We start from the raw sequence: 17,526 nt of genomic DNA on the forward strand, positions 1-17,526 counted from the left end.
TCCCTACCCGGAGTCCTGCTGGCGCCTCTCCCTCAGTCTCCGTCCTCATCCAGCTCTTCCCGGATCTGGATGTGCACAAAGATGGAGGCGGGGTGGAGGCTCGTCCCGTCCTTAGAGAGAAGATGGATGTGACGGTAACCTGAGTGAGGAATAAAGCCCGCTGTGGCCCGGTACGGGAGGGAAGGGGCCATGAAGACCCTTGTCCCTTCCCTAGGTCGGGCTCGCTCGCAGAGACCCCCAGGGCTGGGGGGGCAGACGCACTCACCTTGTTGGACACAGGTCCAAGGCAGTGTGTACTGACCCACAAAGTCATTTCTCGAGGCCCTGTCATAGTCCTCCACCACAAACCGCAGCAGGGCCAGCTCTGGCACTCGCACTCGGAACTGCAGCGTCTGCCCCCAGTAGGGATTAAAACCTGCTGGGCAGGAGACAGCCTTGACTACAGGAAATGCTGAGAAAGAGGGAGGGGGTGGGGCGATGCCCGCCCACCCCTCCCCAGGCCGGGCGGCCTGGCCCAGGCTCCTCACCATTGTTCTCCACGTAGCTGGTCTCTTGCCGCGCTGTGTCTCCGGGCACGCCGTAGATTTCCACCCGCACCAGGGGATCCACAATCGAGCCTTCTTTGCTGTTGGCCACTTTGGGTAGCTGCTGACCACTGATCACCTGCGGTCAGAGAGTCACTGACCCACAGCTGCCCACGTACCCCCCGGGCCCCCCAGTTCTGTCTTAGTCCCAGAATGTCTGGGGTCATTTCCCAAGGTGGAGTTTGCTAGGCTTTAAGTTTCTTTCCCCAGAGGAACTTTGCAGTTTAAAACACATCCAGACAGAACAGTAAGACTGAACATGTTCACTCCACCCACACTCATCCCAGCCCTCCTGCCCCACTTCCTCCACACACACTCATGCTCTGTTTCCTTGTAGCGCCACACCTGAATGAGAAGAGTCAGAGTGGGACTGGGGGGTCTCTCGGGGTGGAAGGAACTTTGGGGGTCACACAGGAAAGCTGGCTTCAGCACGTAGCCACAGCTGCCATTCTGACTGAAAAGCCCGTCACAAAGATCCATCTCCAGCCCTGCAGTCTGAATGTTCAGGGCCACTTGATAGGTCAGAGCAGAGGGAGGGGGAACAAATCAGACTGTGCTGCAAGGCCCATTGCCCCCCCTGGCCTCCCCCCTTCTCCCCCCAGTGCATCTCTACTCTGGGCTCCCCCCCTCCCCCCAGAGCATCTCTCTCCTGGGTGTCTGTCTGGTCTCCTCCCCCCACCCCCCAGAGCATCTCTCTCCTGGGTGTCTGTCTGGTCTCCCCCCCCCCCCCCAGAGCATCTCTCTCCTGGGTGTCTGTCTGGTCTCCCCCCCCCCAGAGCATCTCTCTCCTGAGTGTCTGTCTGGTCTCCCCCCCCCCCCCAGAGCATCTCTCTCCTGGGTGTCTGTCTGGTCTCCTCCCCCCACCCCCCAGAGCATCTCTCTCCTGGGTGTCTGTCTGGTCTCCCCCCCCCCCCAGAGCATCTCTCTCCTGGGTGTCTGTCTGGTCTCCCCCCCCCCCCAGAGCATCTCTCTCCTGGGTGTCTGTCTGGTCTCCCCCCCCCCCCCCCAGAGCATCTCTCTCCTGGGTGTCTGTCTGGTCTCCCCCCACCCCCCAGAGCATCTCTCTCCTGGGTGTCTGTCTGGTCTCCCCCCCCCCCCCCCCCCCCCAGAGCATCTCTCTCCTGGGTGTCTGTCTGGTCTCCCCCCACCCCCCAGAGCAGCTCTCTCCTGGGTGTCTGTCTGGTCTCCCCCCCCGCCCAGAGCATCTCTCTCCTGGGTGTCTGTCTGGTCTCCCCCCCCCCCCAGAGCATCTCTCTCCTGGGTGTGTCTGGTCTCCCCCCACCCCCCAGAGCATCTCTCTCCTGGGTGTCTGTCTGGTCTCCCCCCCCCCCCCCCAGAGCATCTCTCTCCTGGGTGTCTGTCTGGTCTCCCCCCACCCCCCAGAGCATCTCTCTCCTGGTGTCTGTCTGGTCTCCTCCCCCCCCCCCCAGAGCATCTCTCTCCTGGGTGTCTGTCTGGTCTCCCCCCCCCCCCAGAGCATCTCTCTCCTGGATGTCTGTCTGGTCTCCCCCCCCGCCCAGAGCATCTCTCTCCTGGGTGTCTGTCTGGTCTCCTCCCCCCACCCCCCAGAGCATCTCTCTCCTGGGTGTCTGTCTGGACCCCCGGCCTCTTACCCATCTGGCAGCCTGCATTCCAGAGCTCCTGAGGGCTGTAGTTGGAGGAATCTGTCCTCAGACCACTGGGATACACTCGGCTCAGCTGCCACGCGTTGTGTTGCACAAATTCGTTCCCTGCAAAAGGAGCTGGGATTGAGGGGTAGTGTCGGAGCCCTCATCCCTCACGCTGCTCTTCCCCGGGACCTGTCTTTGGGGGACCTGAGTGACTGCTACATGACCCTCAGTCTCCTCCTCTTGGGTGACCTTCAGCTCTCTTCTGTTTGTCTGTCTGCCCCTCCTGTCCTCCCGCTCCCCCCATCACTCCCTCCCTCTCCGGCCTTGGCAGCTGCCCAGTACTGTGGTGCCCTGGTACACCCCACCCAGCCCATATCCCTCTGGTTTCCACTTTGTACTGGTCCTGACCGGCCTCCTTGACCAGGCGCCGGGCCTTTGTCTCAGAGAAGGACGACGTCTCGTAGAGGCGGTAGTGAGCCTTCGAGTGTGCAAAGCTCCGAAACGGGACGCTCTTCATATAGACAACCAGGGCCGACAGGGCTGGACACAGGGTGGTCTTGGATTTCTAGAGAGAAGAAAACGGGGGTAGTGGAAACGGGACAGAAAGGAAAGAGAAGATCCTGGCCTGGGATCGAACCATCCCCTCATGCTAAGGGCCTCCCCACCACCGCCACTAGGATTCTCCTCCCATCCCTTCCCTCCCCACCTCACCTGCTTGGGCAGGAGAGGGGACCCAGACATGGGGCCAAGGGCCTGGGGCCCAGTCTGACAACACGCAGACGGACACAACAGCCGACAGGACACAACCTGGGGTGGGAATGGGAATAAATGCAGCCTGGATACCCTAATGGTGTCAGGGGAACCCACCATATGCTTCTGGGTATGGATGGTCTGCCTGTGCACATTCATTATGCATCAGATGTTCTCTTGCAATTAAGAGTTAGAATTGGGGGCAGGGTGAGGATGGGGGAGAGGGCAGGCACTGAAAAGCAATGGGGAGTGTCTCTTTTAAAACCTATTAACATAGCTAAACTTCGTATCTTCCCCCCAGCCAGTGCCTAGTAGGGTTCTGCACCCAGTAGGTGCTTAATAAATGTTTGTTGATTTGAAAAAGGCCTGTCTAAGTGCATGAGTAGAGATAGTTGTTAATGCTTTGCATCCTAAGTCTGGGGGACCCCAGAATGATGTCTTTGGGCTTGCTTTCCAGAATTCCCATTTAGATTAAACACAAACAGCCAGGTGTCTTGCCAGCTGGATAAGGTGAAGAGCCTCATCAGAGAAACAATACAACAGACAGACCTAGATCTCAGCTTCTGATGACGAACCTCGGAGGGTTCCTCCAATTGCACACGCCCCTGTCTTTTCTGGCACCCCTTCCCCGTCTCAGTGCTCTGTCTCTAGTTCATACCCCCAGCCACCGCCTTGTCACACCTGGGAGGCCGTCCCTCCACGTCTGCCCATGTATCTATCTTCTCTTCTAAACTTGGCTCAAAACTCGGCTGCAGAAAACTTTCCCTGCCTAACTTCCCGGACAGCGTGGTCCCCATCACCAGTCAGGGCAGCTCTCACACACGGGGTGTTCTCTCACACACGGACTTGCATAAATGACCTCCGGCAGGTTTTTCACCGCGTCCGTCGCTTTCCCAAGTACGCTTTCTCTCTCACACACACACATGCACAATGCAAGCCCCCTCAAGAACACAGATTTCTGCTCATTACTTCTCTGAATCTCCACCAGGGCTTCATTAACTGTTGCACAGCTGAGCAGAGAGAGTGGAACACAGATACAAGGGTCCCAGCAGCCAGGTTAAAACTACCTCAAGTCCCACTTTCTTTTTCCTCTTGTCCTCATTTCGGGCTGTCTCATCAAAGTCCAACACATCGGGCTCCAGTTCCGGCTCGGGCTCTTCCTCTTCTTCAGGCTCTTCCAGCTCCTCAGGCTCCCCCGGAGCCTCCCCAAGCTCCTCTTCCAATGTCCCCATCTTCTTCCCCTTGAGGAGAATCTTCCCTCGAAGTTCCTGACAGCATGAAAGGAAGGGAGATGAGGCAGGACAGCAGGATAGCTTCCAAAACTTTCTCTAGAACCATTCTGAAACTGCTCCCACTGAAACAAGCAGGAGGATCATCTGCAGATCATCCCACAGAGGGAGACTGGCTCCTCAGGCAAAATGGGGAACAAAGGCCTGGGCCACCTGAGGTGGAGGATGTCTGAGCAGGACAGAAAGCTCTGATTTGGAGTCAGAAGACTTGAATTCTTTTCCTGTGCATAGATTTCGGGGGGGGGGGGGTGAAGGGATGGGGGTGTCTGTGAACTTTCAGGGAAGGGAATTACATGTTTATTTTCATTAACTTTGGATTACTTTGTTTCATTCTACATTATGCATTTAAAAACATTCTGAAAAGAGGCTGATTGATAAGCTTTTGCAGATTGCCAAAAGGATCTGTGACTCAAAAAAATGATTAAAGAGCTTCTGGTCTATAATCCAAAATCTAAAAATTGATGTTAAATCTGGTCCATTTATTGAGTCTTCTAGTGAGAGAATAAGGATACCCATACCTCTGGTGATGGCAGTTGGGTGGGCAGGAGCCCATCCAAGGTCGTATTAAGCAGTCGGTCTCCCAGGATCTCTGTCAGGTGCTGGGCAATGACCTCTTGTTGTTCCCAGCTGCAGTGATTCTCCAGGGACACTATGACTGGGAAGTCTGATGTCTGGATCAGAGAAGCAGTATTGGTTTTAGATGCTGGCTCCAGACCTCTTAAAGAGCATCTCCCACTCTCCCCTAACACTTTCTAACCCAGAGTCCTCACCTAGCATTTCCCCAGGTCTCCTTAGCCCTGGAGCACAGCTGCTATCAGCATCTTAGAATATCAAGCTAGGTCTCAATCTCAATCCCAGAGGCCACTCTCTAAAGGGCCAGGATTACTAATGGCTCTTTGGGGCCTTTGGGGCTGGCCTAGATCCTAGATCTGTGGAAAGCACAGCACCATTCATCTCATTTCACAACATTTAATATTCCTCTCCTTAGAGGTGACCCTGGGCTCTCCAAAGTATGCCAGAAGAGCACACGCTGCTGCTCTGAGTACAGCCTCAGCCACAGATTGCTAATACAGAGAAGAGGCCCCCCCCCGGCTGATTTATTCATTGGCCAGGGCAATCAGGTCTCCATCCATCAGGCCTCTAGCCCTCCCTGCCCCTTAGATGCCCGAGCCCCAGGTCCCTATCTCTCAGCCCCAGCCAGGACCTTCCTGCCTCACTTGGGCCTAGACTCAGCATCCACACCTGGAAGGCATACTGGGCAATGGTGGCCACGACATCTTGGAAGGGGATCCGAGAAGTCAGTGTGTGTCCGTGGTAAACAATGGGTTCCCCACTGGGTCCATCCCATACGTCCACTTCCACACAGCGACATCCACACTTGAGAGCCCTGCAGGACCCCTCCGACCAGGGGGACAAAGGGTCAGACATAGCCGTGCCCATAACAGTGCTTCCTCACATCCATCTATATTGGAGCTCTGGAGCTCGGCAGAAAGAGTTCCTCCCACCTTTTTCCTTTGAGCTTAATGATAGTGCTGGGAGGTCGGGAGGGGGGGGCGGTATTTTTTTAGTTCTGTGACTCCCAAAGTCCACGAAATAGCAAAGCCGAGATTCACACTCAGGTCTTCAGTTTCCTAGCCACATGCTCTTTCCATTAGATTACAAATGTTTGTTACATGAATGAATGAATGGATCACAGGATTTTAGAAATAGAAGGGACCTTGGAGATCGAGTCCAATCCTCTCATTTTAAAGGCCATGGTCCCAAGAGGTTAAGCTAATTAAGTGGCAAGGCTGGGATTCAAATTCAGAAGCTCCCAAATAGCCACCCTCCTCCCTTAAATTCCATGAAGTTCCATTAAATCCATGATAAGAGAGGGAAGGAACTCAATCAATGATAGGAACTCCACCTGCTCTGTTTTCAGATCCCCAGATCTACTGACACCCCACAGACTTTCTGGTATCCCCAACACCTCCGATCTCCCCTCACTATGGATCTTCAGCCCTCCTTCCGTCTCCTTCAAGGGACTCTAGACCCCCCGGGGTCCTTCATGATTTCCCCCACCCCTCCCCATGCTTCACACCGTATGTAGCCTTCCACACTGCTCTGTCCTCGAAACTGGTCCCCCAGCAGGTAAGTGTTGTGTGAGGAGTGAATGAAGTAATGATTCAGCGGGTAGCTCATGTCCTGGTAGACAGGGCGGCAAGCTGGAGAGAAGATATCTCCATCGGGGGAACAGAGGTACGCGAGAAAGCCATCGATGGTCAGGACGTGCCGCAGTTTGGCTGTAGAGAAAAGGATGGCAGGTGGAAATAGCCACTATAGCTCTGCCCCACCCCACCCCCACGCTAGACTGCCTGGCTTTAACTTCAGCCAAAAGCAACGGGGCTACTTGTTTCCTCAATGGCTTGGGCTGGTGGTGACCGCCTAGGTCCCTGACAATATGCAGTGGATCAGAGCTGAAGGATCTTTACCTTTTTTGTGATTAACACCCCCCCCCCCCTTGGAAAGACTGATAAAGTTCCAGGACCCCTTCTCAAAATCATGTTTTTAAATGCATAAAACCAAATATTTTTACAAAGGGAACCAATTACACTGAAATACAATTAACAAAATATTTTAGAAACAGTCTCACGGTTCCCAAGTTAAGAATTCCTGAATGGAACTAGACTTGCAAGCCTCTTCTAATTCTAAGGTTTGAGTGAGATTGGAGCAGAGGGATGAAAAGGGGGACAGTGGAGTTAGAATCTCTTGTGTATGCATCCCATCAAACTTCCCCCTCACTTGGAAACCCCTGCTTCATCTATTCTCCAAACCATGTTCCAACTCACACCCCAAATTTTGATTAAGAAATGCCCCCTCTAGGAGCCTTTCCCCTTTAGTACTACCACTGAAAGTCATTTTCATGTCAAAACTCTGGCTTCTAGAACTTACAAATAGGATGATGATGATAACATAACTAACTCATTTAGTTATAAAAATGTGACATAGCATAGTAAGGCAGCAATGATAGCAGGAGCACTAGATTTGAAGTCCGTGGGAATCTGGATTCAAATTCTGTTTTTTTCTACAACGAGGATCTTTGACAAGTTATTTCCCCTTTTTGGCCCTCAGGATACTTATTTGCAATAATAAAATAGAGTGTTGGACTAGATCATTTCTGAAGTCTTTTCCAGCTGTTAATCCTATAATAAATCCCATCTAATAAGTACCTTAAAGGTAGAAGGGACCTTAATAGTCATAAAGGCCGACACCTTCATTTCAGAGATGAGTACTGTAAGACAGCCTCAGGATGATCATACAGCATAATGACAGAACTAAGTCAGACCCGGATCTCCTGATTCCTAGCCCATGGCTTTTTTCACATTATCCAATGAGGATGTTATGTCTCCCTACCCTGGGTTTTTTATAGATGTTCTGTCTCTTCCCTTAGAGAACAGGGATTGTGTGTTCTTCTATATCTGTCTTCCTCCTCAAAAAGCTATTTAGGGTCTACATGAATTGAGGAGCCAGTGCCCAGTGGATTGAATGATGGCACATCTGCTTATCATTTCCATCTCCCATTTATGTCAGTGACGTTCATTCAATAAATATGTATTCAGCACCCTGCAGTCTTGGGACAGAAATAGTAGCACAGCACGAATGTAACTGACACATTCTGCATCCAGAGGGGCATTAGTATTGACTGTCAGTCATTCAATCAATAAATATTAAGTACCTACTGTATGCCAGTCCCTGTGTTAAGTGCTGGGAATAACACTCCCTCTCTCCCCCCACCCAAAAAAAAAAAAAAAAAAGGAAAAAATAATCCTTTTCTCAAGGAACTCACAATCTGATGGATTTCTGTAACTTACTGTTCCATCCTTCTTCCTTTTCATATTCTGAACTTGAGGTCAGTAATAGAGACATAGAATTCTCCTCTCCTAGAAGACTGGAATCCAGGCTACCTGGATCTAGTATATAGCTCTCATGCAATGCATCTCTGACTCTCACTATGTTGTCTATACTTCCCATAAAGTAGGATCACAATTTTAGATCTAGAGGAATTTGAGAGATCATTAAATACAACCTCCCCTTGACAAATAAGGAAACTAAGGTCCATAGTAGGGAAGTGATTTAATGAAAACAGTAACAGCATTTATACATATACTGCTTTAAGATTTGTAAAGCACTTTACAATATTAACTTATTTTACCTTCATAACAAATCTGGGATGTCGGGTACTATCATTATCTCTATTTTGCAGTGAGGAAGCTGAGGCAAACAAAAGTATCTTGTCCAAAGTCATACTCAGAGGTAATTAGAAGAGTGTGGATTTGAATGTAGGTCTCAGAATTTTAAATCTAGCACTCTGTACCAAAGAGGGAAGGATCCTGGTGGAGGTGGGGAGACAAAAGAAAGTTTGGGATGTAGATTACAAATGAAAAAATACCCTAATAACTAGTCCATATCAATCCATTGAATCATCTCTACTCAAGCTCAGTCCAATGCTGGACAACTAAAGACAGATGGGGGGAATGTAAAGAAGAGACAATGAAAAATAAAAAAGACAGTTTAAAGCTGGGAAATGAAATCATATCATTTATCTTTGAGAAGAGAAGATAGGACTTTTGTAGAAATGTTTAGCATATATGTAGGGTGGGGGAGAGAGGGAAGGAAGGAGAAAAAATTGGAACCCAGGTTTTGCAGTGATGAATGTTGAAAACTATCTTTGTGGAAACCAAGATGGTGGAGTAAAGTCAGGAAGCTGCTCAAGCTCTCCCAGTTTCCCTCGAAAACCACATGAAACCAATCTTTTGAACGGAGTCTGATAGAATGAAACCCCTCTCCAGCTCAAGATAGACTAAAAAAACTTTTAAGAAAGATCAGTCTTACTGGGGAAAAAAGGGTGTTCAACCCAAGTTTGATAGACTCTGGGAAAGCTGATAAGAGGGTCTTAATCACAGCAAATCAGCAACTATGACCCTCAATCCTGGCTCAGGAGAGGAACAAATCAGTGGACTGCTTCAGTCCCAGCTCAGAAGACAAACTCTGGGAAACCAGTTTGTGTCCTTGAAAGAGCAAATAAAGCTACCCCTGAAAACACAAAAGACTGTGTACTCACAGCCAAGGCTCAGCGCTGCAGAAGAAGCTGGGGACAGTGACTCTTTTACCTCAGAAGGAGAGCTTAACCATAAAAGTAAAAATAGAGGATATACCAAAAGAAAAGGGAAAAAAAAATAAACAAGAAACAGAAAAGATCAATGCTGAAAAATTATCTATGCAAATATCTTGTAAATAAAAAGCTATTTTAAAAAAAAGATACTATGGTAACAGGGCAGATCAAAATACAAACTCAGAAGAGGACAAAAAGTTTAAGATAAATAAGAGAGATGGAAGAAAAAAATGAGAAAAGAATTGACAGATATGCACGAGAAAGTCAATAGCTTGGAAAAGGAAGGAAAAAAGTTGTCTGAAAAAAACAATACCTTAAACAGTAGAAGACCATGACCAAAAAAAAAGAGCCTGGATAGCATTCTACAAGAGGTTGTTAAGGAAAGTTAAGCCATTTACAGGAAGAAATAGACAACGAAACTATACTAGTGAGGAATACTCAATCTTCTGCTTTCAGAATCAGACAGATCTAACCACAAAATAAACAAGAAACTAGGGATGTTAATAGGATCCTAGAAAACCTAGATATGATAGACATCTGGAGAAAACTGAATAGGGACAAAAAGGAGTACATCTTTTTCTAGGCAGTACATGGCACCTACACAAAAATTGACCATGTATTAGGGCATAAAAACCTCATGATCAAATACAAAAAAGGCAAAAAGAGTAAATGTTTCTTTTTCAGACCACAATGCAATAAAAATTATATTCGATAAAGAGCCAGGGAAAGACAGACTAAAAACCAATTGGAAATCAAATAATCCAGTTCTAAAGAATGAGTGGGTCAAACAATAAATCACAAAAACAATCCATAATTTCATTCAAGAGAATGACAATAATGAGACAACATACCAAAACCTATGAGATGCAGCCAAAGTAGCTCTTAGGGGAAATTTTATATCTCTAAATACCTACATAAATAAAATAGAGAAAGAGGAGATCAATGAATTAGGCATGCAACTAAAAAAGCTAGAAAATGAACAAATTAAAACTCCCCCCATTAAATATCAAATTAGAAAATTTGAAACTCAAAGGAGAGATTAATAAAATAAAGACTAAGAAAACTATTGAACTAATAAAGAAGACTAAGAGTTGACTTTATGAAAAAACTTAACAAAATAGATAAACTTTTGGTTAATTTGATCAGAAAAGGGAAAGAAAAAAACTCCAAAATGACCAGCATCAAAAATGAAAGGGGTGAATTTACCACCAATGAAAAAGAAATTAAATCAATAATTAGGAGCTATTTTGCTCAATTCTATGGCAGCAAGTCTGACTATCTAACTGAAATGGATGAATATTTACAAAAATATCAATTGCCCAGGTTAACAAAAGAGGAAATAAAATACTTAAATAGTCCCATTTTAGAAAAAAAGAAATAGAACAAGTCATTAATGAACTCCCTAAGGAAAAAATCTCCAGGGCCAGATGGATTCACAAATGAATTTTACCAAACATTTAAAAAACAATTAATTCCAATACTATGTAAACTGTTTGGAAAAATAGGTAAAGGAGTACTGCCAAATTCCTTCAAGGACATAAATATGTCACTGATACCTAAACCAGTAAGGGCCAAAACAGAGAAAGAAAATTACAGATCTCCCTAATGAATATTGATGTAAAAATTTTAAATAAAACATTAGCAAAGAAAATTACCTTTGCCTGTATTTTGAAAAATAAAAAGCTATTTTAAAAAAAAGAAATGTTTAGCATGATTTCATATATGCTTTCTCAATGGGGGTGCAGGAGGGAGGAAGGGAGAAAATCTGGAACTCAAGAGCTTTAAAAAACAAATGTGAAAAATTGTTTTAAATATAACTAGGAGAAAATAAAATATTATATATAAGAGAAGACACAACAAGACAGGAGAGGCCTCATGCCATAAGGAGTAGAAAGCTGGCCGCTCAGTGAAGATATGGATCTACTATAATCCACTAGGATGTGCAGTAGATAAAGTGCTGGTCCTGGAGGAAGACCTGAGTTCAAATTCAACCTCAGATACCTGCTAGTTATGTAACTTAGGGCAAGTTTACCTCAATTTCTCCATTTATAAAATGGGAATAATAACAGCACCTATTTCCTAGGGTTGCTGTAAAGATCAAATGAGATATTTGTAAAGTGCTTTGTAAACTTCAAAGCACTACATAAATGCTAAGTATTATTATCATCATTATTTTATCATTATCATCATCATTATTATTATTTATTCTGACTATGTGAGCTCCAGGCAGCTAAGACTGTAAATTGTAGAACAGTTGTTTTGCTTTGGTGGAGCATTTCCTCATTGGAGACTTCCCTATGCTGATGAAATAACAGGTTTGGCCCAAAATTTAAATTAAGGGAAAAAAAATGTACAGATATTGAAGACTGAAAGTCAATGAGTACCTAGTCTCCTTCTCTGTGGAGCACAAAACAAAAGGAAATAGGACGAAACTAGATCAAGGTTAGATGTTGGAGTCTCCTAACAATGAGGGATGAGATCAGGTGCTTGGCATTGAAATCCTGCTTCCTACCTTGTGCAACTTTGAACAAGTCTCTGTCTTTCTTACTATCCTTATCTACAAAATGAGGGGATTGGGTTTAAGTGATTTCTCAGCTTTTTGCATAGTGGGCAGAGTGCTGGACTGGGAATCAGGAAGAACAGAGTTATCCTGCCTCAGACCCTTACTAGTTGTGTGACCCTAAATAAATCACTTCATCCTGTTTGCCACAGTTTTTTCATCTGTAAAATGAGTTGGAGAAAGAATCTCTCCCAAGAAAACTTCCCAGTGGGGTCGGGAAGAATCAGACACGACTGAAAATGACTGAAAGAGAAGCTCTTCTCAAGACCTAAATTTGTTTGCGTGAATGGTCACTGTGGTAATCACTGCTTCCCTGAAGCTTTAGTCACGAACCATGGTTCCCAGAGGCCAGGGATCTCTCGCCTTAGATAAGGTGTCCTTGTGAAGCTGTTTTTCAGTCTCTTCTTCCCCACCCAAGCCCACTCCCACACATGTACCACTGTCTGATGGCTCATAGCGAGCAATCAATTCCAAGGCAAGGTCAGAAGCATGTTCTCCCTCTCTCTGCTCTTCCCGAAGGAAATCCGCAAACTCCAGCAGCGTCAGCTTCTGGCCATCTCCAGAGAGGATTTCAAACAGCTCCAGTATCTCTGAGCGCTGAGTCAGGGCCCGATAGAACTCTACAAATTCCTCTCCTTCCAACATCCCTGACTCTGATTTGTCTGCGGCCTGCATGGGAAATTAGGGGGATGGAGTTTTCAGAGATCCTGGTCCCCATTTACTCAGCTCCCCAAACAGGCACCAGCCATGCAAAGAAGTTTCAAGGAAATATTGTAAAACCAGCTCTTTTGTCATTATCAACATCTTATCTTAAATCTTACAATTCATCTTATCTCCAATATCAGGCATTTATTGAGCATCTACCATATGTCAAGCACTACTGACACACAGAAATAGGCAAAAGATAGTCGCTGCCCCAAGAAACTCGCAATCTAATGATAATCCTGTACAGTATTACAAATTACTTAAAGAATTAAGGAAAAAGGAATTAAGCCTTAGACTTAAAATAGATCACGGGATTTAGAGCTGGAAGGAACCCAGCCAAAGGATTCAACCTTGCTGCTCACTATGGCAGCTGTGAAATTATTGGAAGGATTCAGAGAATCCCTATGTATATACATAAATATATTACATTTTACAAATATGCATACTATAGATTTGGTAATAATAATAATGATAATAATAAAAAATAATAAAATTTTTACAATTTACAAAGCATTTTGTACACATTATTTCAATCCTTATAACAACCCTTGGAGGCAGGCACTTTATTATCCCCATTTTACAGGTGAGTAAACTGAGACCAAGAGAATTTAAGTCATTTGCATAGATTTAATAAGTTTCTGAAGCAGGGCTCAAACTCAGGATTTTTACTCAAGGATAATGCCCTATCCATATTCTGCCACCTAGATTCCTCATATAGAACATATATATATATATATATATAAACATACAACCTAATTTAAAGCATCATAAGATTAATACTAATTTTTAGTTATTCTATATTTTTTGTCATCAAAAATGAATTTTCATACCCAAAAAGGTAGGGAACCATAGCTCTAACCCAGTTCTGGGTGGTTCTTTGTATACTCTTTCCTAACAGTGTCTAGGTAAAGTGTTAATTAATTGAACAACTAATTGATATTAAGAGATGGCTTGAGCAATGAGGTCAACTGACTGATTTGCTTTTCCTCCTTTCCCGACCAGGACACATACCTGGAAGAGCTGCAGAGCATGCTCAGGGTCCATATCTACATTCATCAACCGAAGCAATCGTTGTACTTCCCGGAAACTCATTCTCCCATCCTGGTCTTTGTCTCCCTGCTGAAACCAATCACTCAGCCATCTATATCAAGGTAAAGGAAAACCCAGAGGCTGCAGTTTTGGGGGGAGAGGTTGTATTTTTTGTTACTGGTTTTTTTTCACTAATCTTTTGTTGTTGTTGTTTAATTGTTATATTTTTTCTGGTTATACATGTATATTAACTTTTAAAATACACATTTCTTTATGAATCTGGTTGGGAAAGAAAATGCAGAACAAAAGGGGAAAACCATGGGAGAGAAAAAGAAAAAAAAAACAGAAAAAAGGTGTGAACATAGCATGTGTGAGAGATTGCTTTTTAACATGAACCCGAAATGAGAGAGGAAAGGAGGGAGACAGAGAGACAGAGAGACAGATAGCTAGACAGAGACAGACACAGACACAGACAGAGAGAAAGACACACATAGAGACAGAGACAAAGAGAAATGGATAGATGAATGGAAGAAATAGATGGATGGAAGAGATAGATAGATAGATAGATAGATAGATAGATAGATGATAGATAGATGGATGGATGGATGAAGGAAAGGAGGGAGAGAGAGGTGGTTGGATAGATGGAAGAAATAGATGGACGGATGGATGGATGCAAGAAATAGGTAGATGGATGGATTGACAAATAGATGCAGATGAATGAGATAGACAGATAGGTAGAAAGATAGAGCATGCATTATTTTGTAGCAAGTAATGTGCTGAGCACTGAGCATACTTCAGCATCCTTGAACACTGCTACACTACATACACTTTGTGCTTAACTTCTAAATCCCCCTCCCATCCCAATCACACCCTAGTCCTGGTCCACGATGTCCTATCATTCCCTTGGTCCTATCCCTGATATTTCATGCCATTCTCCAAGCTCCTCTCACAGATACAACCCATCTTTTTACTGGAAGGATACTGGTCCATCTTCTCCTGCTGGTCCATGCTGGTGATAATCTCCAGCAGGCGCCGAAGCCCTTGCACCCAGCTCTGTGCCTCTTCAATGCTGCCGGCCACCAGGTCCAGGTTGGGGCGGCGCCCATGGAAAACAACTGTAAAACCATGCTCTAGGGGGATTTCATCGGCCAGGCTCCGCAACAGTTCTGATTCATGGCCTTCTCGCACTGTCTCCACATCTGAAATGGAGACTGGAAATGGAGTGGAAAGAATAAGAAGAGGAGAGAGAAGAGTTAGGATTTTGTTTTGTTTTTTAGTTCATTGGTTTTTAAAGTCAAGGACTGTGTTGAAGGGTCTCAGAGAATCTGAGAAATGGAAGAGACCTCAAAGACCATCTGGTCCAGTGGTCTTTAAACTTATTGTCTTTAAAATTAATTGAATAATCTTTGCATGTATTTTGAAAAACAATAAGTTGTTATTTTAAAAAATTATTGAGTACCCCAAAGAGCTTTGGTTTATATGGGTTTTATCCAGAAGTGTGCTGGTAAATATTTAACAATTGGCTCTCCGGGGAAAAAAATGTACCCATGATACACTCTTAAGTTTTACATGCAGAATTCATTAAATCTAGATGATCAATAAAAGAACAAATCAAGATTTGATTTTGTAGTTTGTGAATTTCAGAGATATAAATATTCACACTGAAAATTTAACAACTTGCCCTCCTGAGCTGGAATGCTCCAGAATACCACTGATTATATTTATCAATATATATCAGACATTAAATGAATAAAAATTTAAGATATGTATTAATTCATTAAAAATATAAACTATTACACATTAACACAAATTATATTTTTAGGAAAATAAACTGTTATTCTTTAAAAATTTTTATTACAGTGGCATTATTTTACATATTTTTACATGTTTAAATATCTACCTTAATAAAAAAAAAAGACATCTAGATTCTCATATCTGCTTCTTCATTCACTTTATTTTAAAATGTTGTTTTGATTGAAACAGATGAAAAAAATTTGGCCTCAAATAATTTAGTTGGTAAATGGAGGAGTATCTTCATAAGCAAATAATGTCTTAGACATATTATTATGAAAAAGGACAGCTGGGTGAATAAAGTGAATAGAGTTGGTCCTGGAAACTCTTTGTGAACCCATCTGATTTTTTTTGGCAAAGATACTGAAATAGTTTGCCCTTTCCCTCTCTAGCTCATTTTACAAATGAGGAAATTGAAGTAAAAAGTATGATATAGTTAGAAGTATAGCACAAAAAAGTGACTTGCCCAGGCTCACTCAGCCTGGTCTTCGAGGCCAGATTTGAATTTAGGAGGCTTAGTGTTCTTGACTAGATCCAATATTCCTACCACTATGCCACCAGCTGCTCAATGTGTGAAGACTCTGAAGTTTAAATAAACTATAGTTTAGAAATTCTTATTGAACCTAATTTTCCAATTCTAATTCTGCAAGGGAAAAAAATTAATCTTTAGTTTTTCCTATTCACTAGGGGACCAAATTATTTAACTCTTCTGAAGAGATTAGGTCTTATTTGGGTCTTTAAATGTTAAAAGACTTAGAAGATCTCAGCTTGATGAGTGAATTGCCTATGAAGAATTTATGAGAGAATGTAGACAAGAATGATGTAAGATGAGAAGGCATGCTGGATTGCTGTCTGTACTGCTAGAAGGAATATCCATTTTAATGATATAATAGATCTATTATTAATAAGTATTTCTAGGTTATGGGTCAAAAGATGGTATGTTTAGAGTGATCCTAGAATTGCTAAAATGGACTTACTTGGCCAGTGATGTTTGTAAAATGTCAGCATTTATTTCAGGTGGAGTTTTTAGAAATAAATAATAAATCTTAATACTTTCCCCTAAACCCTTCTCCTGCCTAAAAACACAACTGTTGAGTCAGAGTCACAGAGGGGACCCTCAGGCATAAATAAAATCTGCTTGATCAATAGATAGTCTCATCACCCCTTGTATCTGTCCCCAGCACTTCCCCAGGCTGGTCCTGCCTTTCCATGTCTTTTTTCCCTTTCTCCATCCCCTGCACAGCCACTCACAGCTGGGTTTGGCTCTTCCACCAGCCTGCCGGGCATACCAAACAGTCATCCCATCATCCTGCAGTCTAAAGTATCTCTGTTTCTTCCAACTTCGGGATTTGACCTTGCGTAGTATAGACCCATTCTGCATCAACAGCAGATCATCATCCAGAGGCAGCCCTGCAGGTGAGAAAGGCATTGGGACAGAAGACTTGGTTGGAGGATTGTTAGAGAGTTCATCGAGAGTTCCAGCACTTAGTCCCCATGCCCACCAATGCCTCCCGCCTCCCCACATCCTCCTTTCTTGCAATTGATACTCACGGATGCTGTGCAAGGGAGAAGCCATGACCCTCCTTCACAGATGGCACCTGCTGGGGTAAGACGGACTGTCAGAGGCTGGGATTATCTTAGAGATCACACCAAAGCGGGCAAACTCAGAGATGGAAAGGCCCTCAGAGGACACTGGCTCTAATCTATTCTGGATTAAGAGCTTCCTCCATAAAATATACTTAAAAGGATTGCACCTAGTTAATCTACATCAGATTGCTTGCTGTCTTAGGGAGGGGTAAAGAAGGGAGCAAGAAAAATGTGGAACACAAAGCCTGACAAAAAATGAATGCTGAAAACCATCTTTACATGTATTTGGAAAAATAATATATTATTGAGAAAATTAAAAAATTTCATGGCAAAAAAAAAATGAATTTCCACCACGACACACCCAACAAAAGGATATCATAAAGATACATGAAGATATGATGATAAATTTTGTGAAATAATCAAACTACAATTACACATTCATTCATAGACTGTTAGAGCTAAAATGATC

At 44.1% G+C, this 17,526-nt stretch overlaps 1 protein-coding gene across 3 annotated transcripts in view; it reads right to left on the reverse strand.

Moving 5' to 3' along the window:
• Positions 1-17,526, reverse strand: part of PLCD4 (phospholipase C delta 4) — a 32,983-nt gene that overhangs the window by 1,251 nt on the left and 14,206 nt on the right. Inside the window, exons 2-17 of one of the 3 annotated variants that reach the window (XM_051983550.1) lie at positions 17,022-17,068; positions 16,722-16,880; positions 14,662-14,890; positions 13,662-13,791; positions 12,383-12,614; positions 6,314-6,515; positions 5,476-5,620; positions 4,752-4,904; positions 4,012-4,212; positions 2,906-3,001; positions 2,603-2,759; positions 2,198-2,314; positions 930-1,096; positions 528-663; positions 266-415; positions 8-139 (exon numbers count right to left, since the gene is read on the reverse strand). In XM_051983550.1, the coding sequence (XP_051839510.1) occupies positions 33-139; positions 266-415; positions 528-663; positions 930-1,096; positions 2,198-2,314; positions 2,603-2,759; positions 2,906-3,001; positions 4,012-4,212; positions 4,752-4,904; positions 5,476-5,620; positions 6,314-6,515; positions 12,383-12,614; positions 13,662-13,791; positions 14,662-14,890; positions 16,722-16,880; positions 17,022-17,046 (2,406 nt within the window). In that variant the 5' untranslated portion in view covers positions 17,047-17,068 and the 3' untranslated portion in view covers positions 8-32. Of the gene's footprint in view, positions 1-7; positions 140-265; positions 416-527; positions 664-929; positions 1,097-2,197; positions 2,315-2,602; positions 2,760-2,905; positions 3,002-4,011; positions 4,213-4,751; positions 4,905-5,475; positions 5,621-6,313; positions 6,516-12,382; positions 12,615-13,661; positions 13,792-14,661; positions 14,891-16,721; positions 16,881-17,021; positions 17,072-17,526 lie in introns of all 3 variants that reach the window. The other 2 variants (XM_051983551.1, XM_051983552.1) reach the window with 2 other exon arrangements.

This window comes from Antechinus flavipes, chromosome 3, assembly GCF_016432865.1.
Source record: "Antechinus flavipes isolate AdamAnt ecotype Samford, QLD, Australia chromosome 3, AdamAnt_v2, whole genome shotgun sequence".
Classification (NCBI taxonomy): Eukaryota; Metazoa; Chordata; class Mammalia; order Dasyuromorphia; family Dasyuridae; genus Antechinus; species Antechinus flavipes.